Source organism: Takifugu rubripes, chromosome 1, assembly GCF_901000725.2.
Source record: "Takifugu rubripes chromosome 1, fTakRub1.2, whole genome shotgun sequence".
Classification (NCBI taxonomy): domain Eukaryota; kingdom Metazoa; phylum Chordata; class Actinopteri; order Tetraodontiformes; family Tetraodontidae; genus Takifugu; species Takifugu rubripes.
Window position 1 is genome coordinate 26,548,900 of NC_042285.1, and position 14,092 is coordinate 26,562,991.

General features: G+C 46.7%; 2 protein-coding genes across 7 annotated transcripts; both read left to right on the top strand.

The window, feature by feature from the left end:
- Positions 1-895: 895 nt before the first annotated feature.
- Positions 896-3,574, top strand: LOC101067601 (gap junction beta-2 protein-like). 2 transcript variants are annotated; one of them, XM_029848903.1, is made up of 2 exons: positions 896-1,088; positions 1,351-3,574. In XM_029848903.1, the coding sequence occupies exon 2, from the start codon at positions 1,375-1,377 to the stop codon at positions 2,173-2,175; it is 801 nt and encodes a 266-aa protein (XP_029704763.1). In that variant the 5' UTR covers positions 896-1,088; positions 1,351-1,374; the 3' UTR covers positions 2,176-3,574. The 2 variants fall into 2 exon arrangements, with proteins under 2 accessions (XP_029704763.1, XP_003962276.1); XM_003962227.3 differs by having other exon boundaries at positions 897-1,066; positions 1,351-3,572.
- Positions 3,575-3,666: 92 nt separating this feature from the next.
- gja3 (gap junction protein, alpha 3) lies at positions 3,667-7,846 on the top strand. 5 transcript variants are annotated; one of them, XM_029850240.1, is made up of 3 exons: positions 3,667-4,207; positions 5,059-5,118; positions 6,294-7,846. In XM_029850240.1, the coding sequence occupies exon 3, from the start codon at positions 6,329-6,331 to the stop codon at positions 7,709-7,711; it is 1,383 nt and encodes a 460-aa protein (XP_029706100.1). In that variant the 5' UTR covers positions 3,667-4,207; positions 5,059-5,118; positions 6,294-6,328; the 3' UTR covers positions 7,712-7,846. The 5 variants fall into 5 exon arrangements, with proteins under 5 accessions (XP_029706100.1, XP_029706114.1, XP_029706090.1 ...); XM_029850254.1 differs by having other exon boundaries at positions 4,187-4,207; positions 5,059-5,072; XM_029850230.1 differs by lacking the exon at positions 3,667-4,207 and adding an exon at positions 4,339-4,791.
- Positions 7,847-14,092: the final 6,246 nt, after the last annotated feature.

Here is a 14,092-nt window from a genome sequence, read left to right on the forward strand (position 1 = left end):
CTATTTAGATATTGACCCACAAAATGATGTCGTGTTCCATTTAGTGGTTCAGTCCCTTGTCCGCGACTAAACATTTACAAAAAAACTACGAATTTACTCTGTGTAATCTGAATGGAACGCTGCCTAAATTATAAGGGCAAAAAACGACCGCCCTCGTGAACAAAACGACTTTTGCGTAATAATAATGATAATATTCATAATAACGAACGCATCACGGTGTCTTGTTTGACGTAAGAGTACTTTATGTAAAATCATTAGAAATAAAATAATACACCAGCACGACAAGAACGCGGGTAGTCTGCGTGGACGTGAAAAGGCCTGATTTAAATATGTCAATTCTTGTTTTTGCTAGAATTATTGCACAGAGAAGGTTCTGGAGTGCAGGAGACACAGGAAACACATCACGAGTTACTCTTTGCTTCGCTTTAACATTTTTGCTTCGTGCTTGTAAAATGTTATTTCACAGTAAATATCAGTGACTATCACATGCCACCAGTTTCTCAGACCCAATGTATATTCACGTTTTTGTACGGCATATTTGCATTATGACCAAATAGTTCTGCAGGAGCACATGTAAGCTACATTCATATGGTGTTATTTAGATTAGATTGGAAATATTTTTAAATACTGTGTCAGATTAAACTGAGACAAGAACATTCTAATTCTAAATCTGGCATCAACATTTCCGCGTAATTTAAATGGAATCGCATGTGCAAATTTGCACGTTCTGCTGTTGGTTTGGATGACTAAATTCCGAGTCTTCTACTGACTGTTCTTACATGAACCATTACATTATAACTTAGTGCAGCAGTAATTGGTTAAATGTAAAATGACCCCTCCCAGTGTGAATGAGCCCTCCCCGAAGGAGGAAGACTGAAATCCTCTTTAAGCAGGTGAATCTCAGAACCGCTCACAGACCCGAAAGTCTTCGCCTCATCTCTGAAGCACCGGACGAAGGCAGGATTGATTGGTTATTTATTTTAATTTATTTTTCCCCACCGATGGAACAGTATTGAAATATCGATTTTATTGTAATTCCTTTTTGACACCAAACTCGACACCAAAGGTAATCACGTCAATGCCGCAGGGTTTGTTATTTTACTATTTTACTGAAATGTAAAAGTTTTTTTAAAGCGTTTTTACTGCACTTTGATTTACAGTATAGAAAATAACTCAAAACAAAAGTTGTTTTTTTTCTTTTGCAATTTACTTGTATGGTTGTCGTATATTCTTATTTTCATATAACATACAATCGACCAAGGAAAACCCAATATCTAGTCATTTTCATTGTTCAGAATAAAATAAGGGAGGTTTTCTGAGCTTAACTCATGGTTTCTCTGCCCCCTTCAGGTGGACTGACCTCCCTGTGCCACGATGTCTTGGGCCACGCTTTACAATCAGCTGGGTGGGGTCAACAAACACTCCACCAGCCTGGGAAAGATCTGGCTTTCTGTCCTCTTCATCTTCCGCGTCACCATTCTGGTTCTGGCCGCTGAGAAAGTCTGGGGCGACGAACAGTCCGACTTTAAATGCAACACGCAGCAGCCCGGTTGCAAAAATGTCTGCTACGATCATTTCTTTCCCGTTTCGCACATCCGCCTGTGGTGCCTGCAGCTGATCTTTGTGTCCACCCCGGCCCTTCTGGTGGCCATGTATGTGGCCTACAGAAAACGTGGAGATAAGAGAACCGTTATGGCCTCCGGAGGCGATGAGAAGGTGAAGGAGACCGACCTGCAGATACTGAGGACGAAGCGCCTGCACATCACGGGCCCTCTGTGGTGGACCTACACCTGCAGCTTGTTCTTCAGATTGCTGTTTGAGGGTGGCTTCATGTACGCTCTGTACTTTATCTACGATGGCTTCCAGATGCCGCGACTGGTCAAGTGCGAGCAGTGGCCTTGCCCCAACAAGGTCGACTGCTTCATCTCCAGGCCAACAGAGAAAACCGTCTTCACCATCTTCATGGTGGTCTCGTCGGCCATTTGTATGGTTCTCAATGTTGCTGAGCTCTTCTACCTGATTGCCAAGGCCCTCATGCGGTTATCAGCCAGGTCAAAGCAGCGAAAGCAGAGATACAACCGAGAAAACTTCCACCGGGACAACACGCTTCTGGAGAACAAGAAGAATGAGAACATGTTCTCTTCAGACTCCACCAGCAACAGGACCGTGTGCTGAAGGACCAGACCGACTGTTTCCGCATCAGATCCTCTCTTTCATGGGGGGAAATTCCAGTTTGCGTCTCAGTTTGGCCACCAGAAATGTGCCACCTAAATCTTTTTTTTTTTTTTTACAAATTTGAGAACGAAACCTCAACACAGAAAAAAATATCCACATCAAATAAGAAGGTGCATTAGATCTCCTCCCTTCTGATGTCATACATGCACATTTGCTCTGACCTTCAATTTTGCCACTGAAGCATGCAGAAATGCAAAAACCCGATGATAATTTGCACCAATTTATCAGTGTAAGTATTCTCTTTGTTTTTTTGGTTTTTTTCTAAACAATGTAGTTTTAAAAAGTGTGTTTTTAGTGAAGAAGTTGCCAAATATCGCATGTTTCTCCATGAAGAGCCCAGTTGTGTGCTGCCATCTAGCGGCCAATAGAAGGACGAACGGGCTGCCGCCGGCCTTTTTTATCGAGTACAATATTTTATTATTGCTCTTACTATACAGTACTTGATTGAATCAGATGCATAGTGATACTGCTTTTTTTAAAAATCAAGCTTTTACAGATGTGACATTTGATTGTCAGTTTATAATGGGCGTAATTCCTGAGGAAAAAGATATTGAGTTACACCACAAAGATTTGATGTATCCTCACTGTTCAAATCAGAACTTCTGCTGCCTTTTATACTTGAACTACTTGAATGTTTGCCAATGATTTTGTTCATTCAAAAGCCAGCGTGTCGCATATTGTACCAGTGACATTGACTGGTGTTTAACCATCGAAACATTTAGATTCCAGTAAGCTCCACATCCCTGCCATTTCCAGTCAAGCATTTCCCAACGAGGATTTATTGTTAACATCGGCATTGTTGCCAAACTCCTTGATCTGCCTCTGCATGTGTCGCTTTTTGTTTCCGCGTGCACTGACCTCAGACGGCCGTATCATCTTTCAGCATGGGCCTTATTTTAGCCTCCGCGTTAATCACAGCTCAGATGGTCGGTAGGCTGGCCGCCCTGGAAGTGAAAATGTCTTTGTCCCATCTCCATCCAGGAATAGGCGAGCTGGATTAGTCGCATCTGTTATGAAAAAAGAGCGACACCCCTACAGGAACAGATGAGGGTGATGACTGATCTTACATAACTGATGGGGCTGTAGAGCGACAGTATTTACATTTATCCTGAACTTAACATTGACCCTTTGGCTAAGGTCATTCCCAAGTAACCTTTTGTGTGAAGCATATTAAATGAGTGTGGTTTGTTTGTGTGACGTTTGACAGCAATGCTGAAGGTAAATGTTTCTGTATTTTCTAGTTTTGAAATTTTAATTGCCGTTGCACTTAAACAACTGTTATTGTCTGTTTGCTTTGTTTCATAAATCAGTATAAAATAAAGTTTGTATTTTTGTTTGAAGCATGTAGTGTAGTGAGTTTCTCGCACAGCTAATGTTTTTGGGGGCTTTTTTGGGGGGGGGGCAGCGTGAGGAGGGAGCGAATAAAAGCAAAATGCAGATGGGGGCAGTGGAATTTGACCTCAGCCTTCTGATTAGAAGCGGAATCACGGCTCTCAGGAGGCAGACCCAAGGTCAAGGAAGCTAGCGTGCTTGTCAGGGTTTGTGTTTAATGTGGAGAAACTGCAGCAGCATGGTGCATTTCAGTCTAATGCGTCACGAATGAGCCACAACACGGTCTGACGCTTTGATGCACGTGGCAGATAAAACTAGGAGGCCTTTTTCAGAGCATTTTTTTTAAAATCAGCCTCAGTATGTTTCCAAACGCCAACAACAACAACGATACAATAAATCTAAAGAGGACTCTTATTCACTTTTGCCCATTCTTAGTCATACATTGTGCATACTCTGTTCCAAATAGCGCCCCCTTGCGACGCAGGTGTCAGCCGTGGATAAAGAATGCTTAACTTTCCAAAGTTTTCAGACTCGCTTTACTTTAATATCAAAGTGGATATTTGCAGGTTTATAGCTGTAACAGTATAAAGTTAAAAGTTTGAGGTAATTTTCACGAGTTTCCACACTTGGAAACTTTTGGGTAGGTTCGTGTTTGGCTTTTTGGTGAAATGGTGATAAGCTTCTGAGAGAACTGTAAATTTTGGGGCACACACAGGGTGTTTTTCGGGGGTGGGGGGTTAATTGGCAGGGGCGTGGTATCGGTCCGGACAGGCTGATGACTCCAGTCATGCATGGTCACACAATGTGACAGTCGAGACATGGCTGGAAACGTGAGGCAGCTCTGCCCCCGTGAGCAACGACTCCAAGTTACCTCCAAAAACTGACGGGCGACGCGTCTCCTTTTGCGCGCGTAAACGGGCAGGTGGCAGACAGACAGGCTGGGCGCACGGCTGGATAAAAGTTTGCATGAACCAGTTGGGAGGCAGCATTCACACAAGTCAAATTCGGTGAGCTGTCAGGGTGGCGAAATAGTTGCGGGACAAAGTTTGGGACTGGTGAGATTGAGGGGGGGGGGGTCGCTGCAGGTCGACGTTCTTTTCCACGCACTCCAGTGATGGCAGCACGGATGGCAGATGGAACTGCTGTTCCTGTTTAAGTATGGCATCTCTGATCTAAAGGTATGGTGGCTAGAAACTGCTGTGACCAAGGCTATCGTGATATCAGGTAATTTAAGAGTTGCGCTTTTGACGTGAGCGAGGGGGGGGAAATCCGGAGGTCTCTGGTACCCTCGGTATTGTGCCAACCACGGCTTTGCAATTGACCGTGGCTCCGTCTGTTACACATAAATATCTCTTAAACTTTGAAAAATGCACCACATAAGTGGTAAAATAATAACAATAACCAGGATTGATCAGGATGGAAATGTTTGAATGAAAACAAAGGGATTGTGTTTGATTTCCTGTGTTTTGATTTGCCTTTTTTCCCTTACAGGTATCACACATATTGTGAGTTAGTCCATGGATTTATTACCTTTCATACAAGCATATTTTAGTAAGTTTCTCTCCCTCTCTGTCTGCATGTGAGTGGTTTTGCAGTGATTTGACCGTGTTTTGTCCAAGGCCAGCAGGTATTCACTTGCATTTATCACTCAAAACCAACCAAAATATACGTTTTAACTTGAATCTTGCTGATCTAAGCGTGTTAGAGAGGTTTTGGGTGACAAGTCTCTCCTTAAATCAAAATAGTTATTCACTAGATATAGATACATTGTAGAACATGCTGCTTCTCGATAGCAAAGTTGGTCTAGACTTTGACTAAATTATTCCATTTATAATAATAAAAGGGGAATAATTAACTTAAAATTAAATTTTGTGTTATTATCTTTTAATGCTCCACTGACAATTTTTCTCTGGCTCGAGTAGAGGAAGGGAGGGTAGTTGAACAAACACGCACCCACGCGGGTGCACACACACACACACACACACACACACACACACACACACACACCTGCCTGTGTGCGTGTGTGTGTATTTGTTCTTGTCCATGTGCCACGCCAGAGCCCCATCTCTGTTAAATGCTGTTTTCAAACATTATAATGTTGATCTCAGCACATGCCTGCTGGGCAGTGGAGCGAGCAGGTGAGAGAGGAGGGGGCTGACACAGAGGTGGGGGGTTGGGGGGGGGGGGCGCAGGGGTGGTGGGGTGAACCGGGGTTATGGCAAACAGGTGGAATGCAGCGGTTCAAAAGCATCAGAGTTTAAAGGTGCTGCTTTTATATCAAAATGCGGCGTCGCTCGTTTGTTCGGTGCTTTGTGACAACACAAAAACGTGCACGGCGGCCAGCCCCTTGGAAGCTCAGCGCACAGGTGGACTCGTCTGGCCGTCTAGGGCGAGTCACTGGGTGCAGGGGGGACGCCGCGAAGCCCCGCCAACCCCCGGGTGCTGAGATATACGCGTTGCCTTCGTGCTCACCGACCGGCGTCCGTTGGGGAGCAGATACCTTCAGTACCGCTGAGGCCACGGGGGCACGTCGGCGTGCCGGTCCAGAGGTCTACGAAGTGTGTTAGACTACAGATGGGGGGCCTCTGTGTTTGTCCTCCTCTGCGTGTCTCAGCCCTTCCGTGCTCTTGGCATTATTGTTCAGATAAACTTGCTTTCGCTCAGTGTATTTAACTGAATTCTTTACATTTCTCTGCCCCCCCCCACCCCCCACCCTTCCGCTTCAGCCTGTACTTTCTCCATAGGCTAGAAATCTTGAAGCATGGGCGACTGGAGCTTTCTGGGGCGGCTGTTGGAGAACGCTCAGGAGCATTCTACGGTCATCGGCAAAGTCTGGCTGACTGTCCTCTTCATCTTCAGGATCCTGGTGCTGGGGGCAGCCGCCGAGGAGGTCTGGGGGGACGAGCAGTCTGATTTCACCTGCAACACCCAGCAGCCCGGTTGCGAGAATGTCTGCTACGACGAGGCCTTCCCCATTTCGCACATCCGCTTCTGGGTGCTGCAGATCATCTTCGTGTCGACGCCGACCCTCATCTACCTGGGCCATGTGCTGCACATCGTCCGCATGGAGGAGAAGCGGAAGGAGAAGGAGGAGGAGCTGCGGAAAGCAAACCGGTTACAGGAGGAGAAAGAACTCCTTTACAGAAACGGGGGAGACGCAGGAGGAGGCGGCAAGAAGGAGAAGCCGCCCATCAGGGATGAGCACGGCAAAATCCGCATCAGAGGTGCACTGCTGCGTACCTATGTGTTCAACATTATATTCAAAACCCTGTTTGAAGTGGGATTCATTTTGGGCCAGTATTTCCTCTACGGCTTCCAGCTGAGGCCCCTGTACAAGTGTGGACGTTGGCCCTGCCCCAACACTGTAGACTGCTTCATTTCCAGACCTACTGAAAAGACAATTTTTATTATATTTATGCTTGTGGTGGCTTGCGTGTCTCTTTTGCTGAATTTGTTAGAGATCTATCACCTCGGATGGAAGAAAGTTAAACAGGGCGTGACAAACCAGTTTGTCCCCGACCGCGAATCAATGCGCCGGGTCAACATTGCAGAGCCCGAGTGTTTGGCCTTGGCCTCCAGAACTGCCCCATCCAGTTACCCCCCCAACTACACTGATGTGACGGCGGGCAGTGGGGCGTTCCTTCAGCCCGTGGCGCCGCCGGCCGTGCCTTCGACCACGGAGTTCAAGACCGACGACCTCCAGCGGGAGCCGCCTCGCCACCAGCCCTCCGCCTCTCACTACTACATCAGCAACAACAACAACCACAGGCTGGCCACGCAGCAGAACTGGGCCAACCTGGCCACTGAGCAGCAGACTCGGGAGATGAAGGCCACCTCCTCCTCCTCCTCCTCCACCAATGACGAGCAGCAGCAGCCCGTCGATGCGGAGCTGCTCCCTTCCGCCAGCAGCAACATCACCAACACAACCACCACCGTCACCGCGTCAGGTAGCAGTAGCCCGGGCTCGGCCTCCAACACGGGCAGCTGGGGCGGAGGAAGGAAGGAGCGGGGGGAAAACGGCGTCTCCACCACCAGGGTGGAGATGCACGAGCCTCCGGCGACGGCCGGCGTGGACCCTCGGCGACTTAGCCGAGCCAGCAAGAGCAGCAGCGTCAGAGCGAGGCCAAGCGACCTGGCTGTCTAAACCTGCTCCACCCTCCATCAGCAACACCCTCTGCTCTCCCCACCTCCACCCCCCGCAGACACAATGATTCTCAGACAGAAAGGTACCGGCAGACGCTAAAGCAAAGGCTAAAACATCAGGCTACACAAGAGCAGAAACAATACGAAACAATACGAAACAGCTCCAGCGGCATCTGTAGTTCAGTGCAATCGGTGAGTTGCAGAGTAGTTGAGGTTTGTGGTTCTGGACGGTCTTAATTTATTGACAGATAAAAGTGATCAGGCAGCGATTCCGAGTGGAATGGCTTCGAGGGACACGGGGACAATGTGACGGAAGCTTCTCAGCGACGTATTCGGCTTTGCCTGAGACGTCATCGCATTTCTGTTCAAACTGAGGGACCTGTGATGCATCACGAGTTGAAACAATGACTGACTTTTTCTTTCATTTTACCGGGAGGAAGCAAAGGCGGCGGGCATTGTTGCACAGCTCATTATTATTATTTGATGTCTGGCCAGACAGCTCACTCACATGTCAGTGGTGTTTATCTCTACGGCGGCACAGATGTGCACTTTGTGACCCCCAACAGGTGGCTTCAGCAATTGTTTTTTCGACCTGGAAGGTCTTTTTGTTGCAGCACTTCCTGGAGTTTCGGAACAAACAGCTGTTGTGTTATCAATAATTATTGTGGAAATGTTTTTTTTTCCTTTTCTTCCCACACACGGTGCACATATTTTGCTCAGCGTGACTGTACATACCAGAGCTCGCAGACCTCCAACTCACCGATTCACTGACCAAAGATGGCGTGTTTGGCTTTTTTGACCGTGGTTCCGCTGCAACGCTTCCTGCAGAGGTGGAACAGATGGAGCGGAAAGATGTGAGCTCTCGTATTGAGGTGTGGTGTGGACAGGAAGCGGGTCAAACCTGCACCCGGCTCTCCGGGAACGCTTTATCACCAGACGATAATCAAAAGAAAAAGAAGAAATACTTGACTAAAGCGGGGAGATGAGGCGTCGCCTGTCCGGCCTCTGCCCACTGACACCTGCTGCCTGCAGGTAACCCTGAAACACACAGAAATACAGGCCAGCCCACATCTGAGGCCGAGAATAAACAGTATTGCTCTGGAACTGCCTTCCGAAGGTTGAAATTTCCCACCCGATTCCCAACCCCTCCCTCTGTTTTTGATCATCGATTGAGAGCGATCCTTGATTTATTTCCACCATTGTGCTTCTTCCTTAGTTTTACTCTAAAAAGTCCTATTTAAACTGAATTTATTTTTTTTCCCTGGCAAGGCGCGCACTTGGAGTAGTTAGTGATTGCGGAAGAGCTAAAGACGACGAGACGACTGCGAGTATCAGAACAGCCGCTGTGTAGCAGTCAAAGTCGGTGGCTTCTATTTTGTTGTGTTAATATTGAATCTTAGAGATCTTTTGAAGTCCAGACCTTTAACTGCACCCCCCCTCCCCCAACACCTCTCTGTCGTGTTACCGTTTGCTTCACTCACGTCGAGGCTTCACTTATAAGCTGAGTGACACTTTCATCATTGTTCGATTCTGGAGGAAAGCTGCAAGTACACGCTAACAATGTGTGCAGTCACAAGCGTCGGATATAGATCGTTACACCGTAATACCGGCTTATCTTCAGGGGAGGGGGGACTAGGAAATGCTAGTGTGGCGTAATGTCTCTGTACCCTACAGGTGTATTGTTAATTTTCAGTTTCTTTAACGACAGAAGAAACAGGCCCACACAGATAAATGGTTCGTCCCCCCCCCCACCCCCCGATTTGTGTTTCTTGTTAAAATGCTGAAAAAGAAAAAAAAAAACACAAAAAAACTTGTCCTGCATTTGTTTTTGATCCCTAAAGTTTACATTTTGGTAGGTGATAAAGATTTGCACATTTAGGAGAGAAAAATTGCTGTTCTTCAGTGCCAATATTGGTAGAAATAGAGAGCGAAAAACAAGGTGGCGAGAACCTGACGGCCGATCTCAATGGAAAGAAAACCAAGTCTTAAAGAAACCCCCCCCCCAAAAAACCGCAGTGGCTCTTCACAGAAAAGACAGTATTTAAAAAAGGATCTCGAGCTCAAATGAGCTTGAAGTTTTGTTTTTTTCTCTTTAAGTGAGAGAGGGATAAATAATTCGAGGTATTATTTTTATGTTTGTTCTCGCTGACCTTTCAGGACTCCACTGTAGACAGAAATTTCGCTGGGTAGCTGGCCCTTCCCTAACCCCGCACACAAAACCCTAACAGGATGTTGTGGTTCAGATCCGGTCCCGGCGACTCCTCCAAAAACTCTCCTCTCTTACCTTTCATGCAGAGCATGATTCCTCTGGCTTGTCAGGGAGAAGAAAACCATCGCTCGATGCTCAGAACAGCGACCTGTTTTCAATGCTGTCTTAAACAAGAGAAGTGCCTTGTGTATGAATGATTCTTTTGTAAGAACAAGTTGATGTAAATGTTCATTTACCTCAAATGTTTACAAAACTGTTACTAAATAAAAAAGATTTTTGTACCATATTGCTCCTTCTTTCTTTCCAGTTAGTGACAGGAGGCTAAATTAGCTTTAAATATTCAGACTTCTATCAAATTTAGTTGTTTTAATCATTTTATTGATCATATTTTAGTTTCAAAATGATAAAAATGTACCTAGCTATTGGAACGCCGTTGCGTTTAATGACGCTTTCAGACACTTAATCAGAGATTTATTCATTTAAATTCATTACCTGTGGTGTTTAAAGTTCAAATATATGTTACGAGATCAAATTTCATCCTTTTTCATTTGAATATAACATCTTCAGCTTCAGTCCGTGTCGTTAATCATCTCATGCTGGTACATTTCCCCCCAACGTAAATGTTAGATAGGACCAGGTTTTGTAAGCGAAGTGAACCAGAGATGAAGAATTTGTCTTTCTGGCACCCTGCAGCTTCCTGGCTTCCATCAGCTTTAACGCAGCTTCTGAGTGTCTTTGGAGTTACACTCTTTGAACTGTGACCTCCGTACTGCTCACTCCCTCACTCTGCATTCCAACACTGAATGTCAGAATGTGACGCTGACACACACACACACACACACACACACACACACACACACTGACCGACCTCCTTCATAACAGCATGCAGGAACCATTTCATCATTTAAATAGAATACAAGCAGCAATTTTGCATCTATAGTTCAAACGGTGGCCACAGAGTTGGATGACAGCGTCGTGACAGCGCCGACGCAGCAAACTGGTCAACGCTCACGTTCACTGGCATCAACGGGGAATCTGCGACCACGATTCCATGAGGTGGTGACTCTCGCATAAGCAGAACGTGATGGAAAAGTCACTGTCGTAACTCCTGAGCCTCAGTAACTGCAGCCAAAAGCCACAGTACTACAAAAGTAGTTGTAAAAGTCACTTTGTGGATATTTGGCACCGAGTCTGACGGCGCAGACCAGGACATGAGTGCTGGGCTCTTGGGTTCAGTGGCTGAGGAGTGATGGGAGATAGTGGGAGTGCTGGCACGGCTGGCTGGAGGCCTCAGCCCGTCACTCTGTCAGCTGCCTTTGTTTCCACTGCCGAGACCGACGTGCTTTTCGCTGACATGTTGCACCCATGACAGAAGCAGCCGGTTCCTAAAACTACCGAGAGACGTTTTAACCTCAAGGCTACAGCCAGGCCTGCACCTGACGCCTGGTTTAAGCTAAAAAGGCATTTGGACCTTCTACGGCCGCCCCATCTTCATTAGAGAACCACTTTACTATCCTGACCCAGAAGCCTCAATTCCTGATTGTGATTTCTGAATCCCACGACCCCTGTAATCCCCCCAGTGGTGGAAAAAGCTTCAGAACGTCTGCCCCTGAGCCACCGGTGTTCAGCCGAGAGCAGAGAGGAGGCTAAATTTAGCTTTTAATCACCTCACAAATTCACACTCAGCCCACAGCACAAATACCTCGGACCCTCTTTATGTATTTCAGGACCATGATGAATTCGTTTGCGCGCTCTCAGAAAAACCAGCCATGAAACGGTACCTGAAGGGGCTACGAAAGCAAACATTTACATTTAAATGGGAACCTGACTTTAGCGACAACTGGTCAGAATCCTGGCAGGTTAACATGTGTCTGTTTAATACACATGTTCTGCTAATAGAGGCGTCCGCCTACATGTTCCTGTATAAATAGCGTCATGGGAACGTGCCGACCCTATGGCAGGAAACATACCAGCGGGGGGGAGCGGAATTAAATATCTAAATATAAAGTAATAAACAGCAGGTTTCTGTATATCCTTGTGCTCTTGTCTGGCTTTGACGACAGCAGGCCTGTTTTGGTCTGTAGCAGTGCAAGTTACAACACTTTTACACAAACTGCAGCGCATAGCTACTCTACAAAAGCCGCGTTCTGCAGAATCCTGGTCCCTCTTTATTTATCATCAACTACGTTCCCTCACCTGGTGAATCAGAAGATGACAAATCGATCAGTTTAGCAATACAATACTAGAAATGCAGCATAAGGGGTCCCCCCCCACCCTTAATCTTTCCTGTGGCATCCCACAAGGTCCCATCCTGGGTCCCATTCTGTTTTCTCTTACACAGGGTCCTCTGTCATTAGCAGTCACACAAATCCAGTATTGTCAACAATTCCTGCACTGACTGATCAATAATGAGGATTTAACCAGCTGACCAATCAAGTCCAACCAGACCGATTTAGGGGGAATTGATTTGTGTGTGACAAGAAAAACGTGCGACACAACCTCAACGTCTAAAACACAATGAATGTTCAAGCCGATGTTGACAAGGAAGTGGTGAGAAGCTACAGATAGCCGAAGATAAACAGACGAGAACACAAGCAAACACAGCGGCTGCGGATCATTGGAAGAACACGGGTGTGAGGGAAGTGCAAAGCAAACTTTTCCCGATGAATCAGGAAGCCAGCCAGCCAGACAGAACAGTAGGATCCTTCCTGCTGTCAATTCCCACCACATAGTTGCCATTTTTGCTGATATAAAAATAACGAGCAATCCCTAAAGTTTAAATTAAAAGATGCACGGAGACACTATTATTTGATGATAAGTGCATATATCTTGAAATCATTTGCCAGTTATAGGAGATGACAGTCACCTAACACCTGACCCCTGACCCCGGACAAACTGGGATGGAATTAAACCTTAAACAGCATTAAACGAACGCAGCAGGACCCTGAGCACGGGCTGCAGGGCCCGGCCTCAGCTCCCGTGGATGCAGCAGCTGTTGAGAAAATCGAGTTCAGCAGTTTCTTTTACACTGTTGGAGAACATACCGCTAATCGGCTACGTTAATCGCCCTCCGAGCTGAGCTGTAGTCTTGTGTAACTGGGTTATTTGGTACCTGATGTCTCAAAGGGAGTGAAAATAAATGCAAAATTTCAGTTGTTCGTCCTAATCGTCCCCTGGACTCGACACACTGAGTCTTAAATAACATCTACTTTTTCCATCTAATCATCTGTAAATGATGTAATGTTGCAACACCGGTTCGGTGCGCAGTCATGTGGGGAGGCTTGTTTTGACGACAATTCCAAATAAAGAGGGAGGTGCAGCACAGGAAGGAGGGGGTGTCCAACAGTAATGAGGGCGTTGGGGAGGAGAGGTCAGCTCTGCGGGGACACCTACAGGTCAGACAAGGGTGTGTACCGCCCTGCTTAACACGCAACGCAGTCAAGCGTGATGGGACAGCGTCTTTGTTGCTTAATGGTGACAAAATATCCCGCAACACACTCAACATCTGCTTCTCAGGGAGGACGTGAGGAAGAGCAGGCTGGACATCATCATAAACCGCAGGCAGACGAACTGGACCAAGCTGGTCTCGCCGTCTGCGTTTGATAAAATGCAGGTAGTGATGGAGCAATCTGGGAATGACCGTGGTGAATTTCGCACGAACATGAGTAACGGGGGAGGAAAAGGAGGCTCGCTGGAATGATGCATCAACGCCACCCCCCCCACTCTCTCCTGACTTTCTAGAAAATCTCTACTGTATATCGCAACATATAACTTGAGAATTGCAGTTGTCATCCATTCCTGTCTGCAGCCGCACCCCCCCCCCCCCCCACACACACACATGGTCAGACAGGCGCACGCCCACACTTCCCTCCCAGTCACTGTTTTATCATTAAATGGCGACATTAGTTCATATCATGTGATTCGTAGAGGATTCATTGCACATTAGAGGCCCTAATCGCCACCTATAGTCTGCTCCCTGGGCCTCGCCCACATGACCCTGCTGAGCGAAGCGCTTCTTTTATGTCCCCTGAATGAGCTGGGGATTGAGCCCAAACAAAAAAAACCACAAGGGTGAAAAAATGTTTTTACACCCCTCGCAGGCCTGACTGTGTGGGTGTACGGGGCTGTTTTAGCTTTTGATCAATGGGGCAAGTTACTGGAGTCTGGCCAACT

Bases quoted from the DNA above. Each gene is read 5' to 3' on its own strand.
- LOC101067601 (XM_029848903.1), top strand. From the start codon at position 1,375: ATGTCTTGGGCCACGCTTTACAATCAGCTGGGTGGGGTCAACAAACAC.
- gja3 (XM_029850240.1), top strand. From the start codon at position 6,329: ATGGGCGACTGGAGCTTTCTGGGGCGGCTGTTGGAGAACGCTCAGGAG.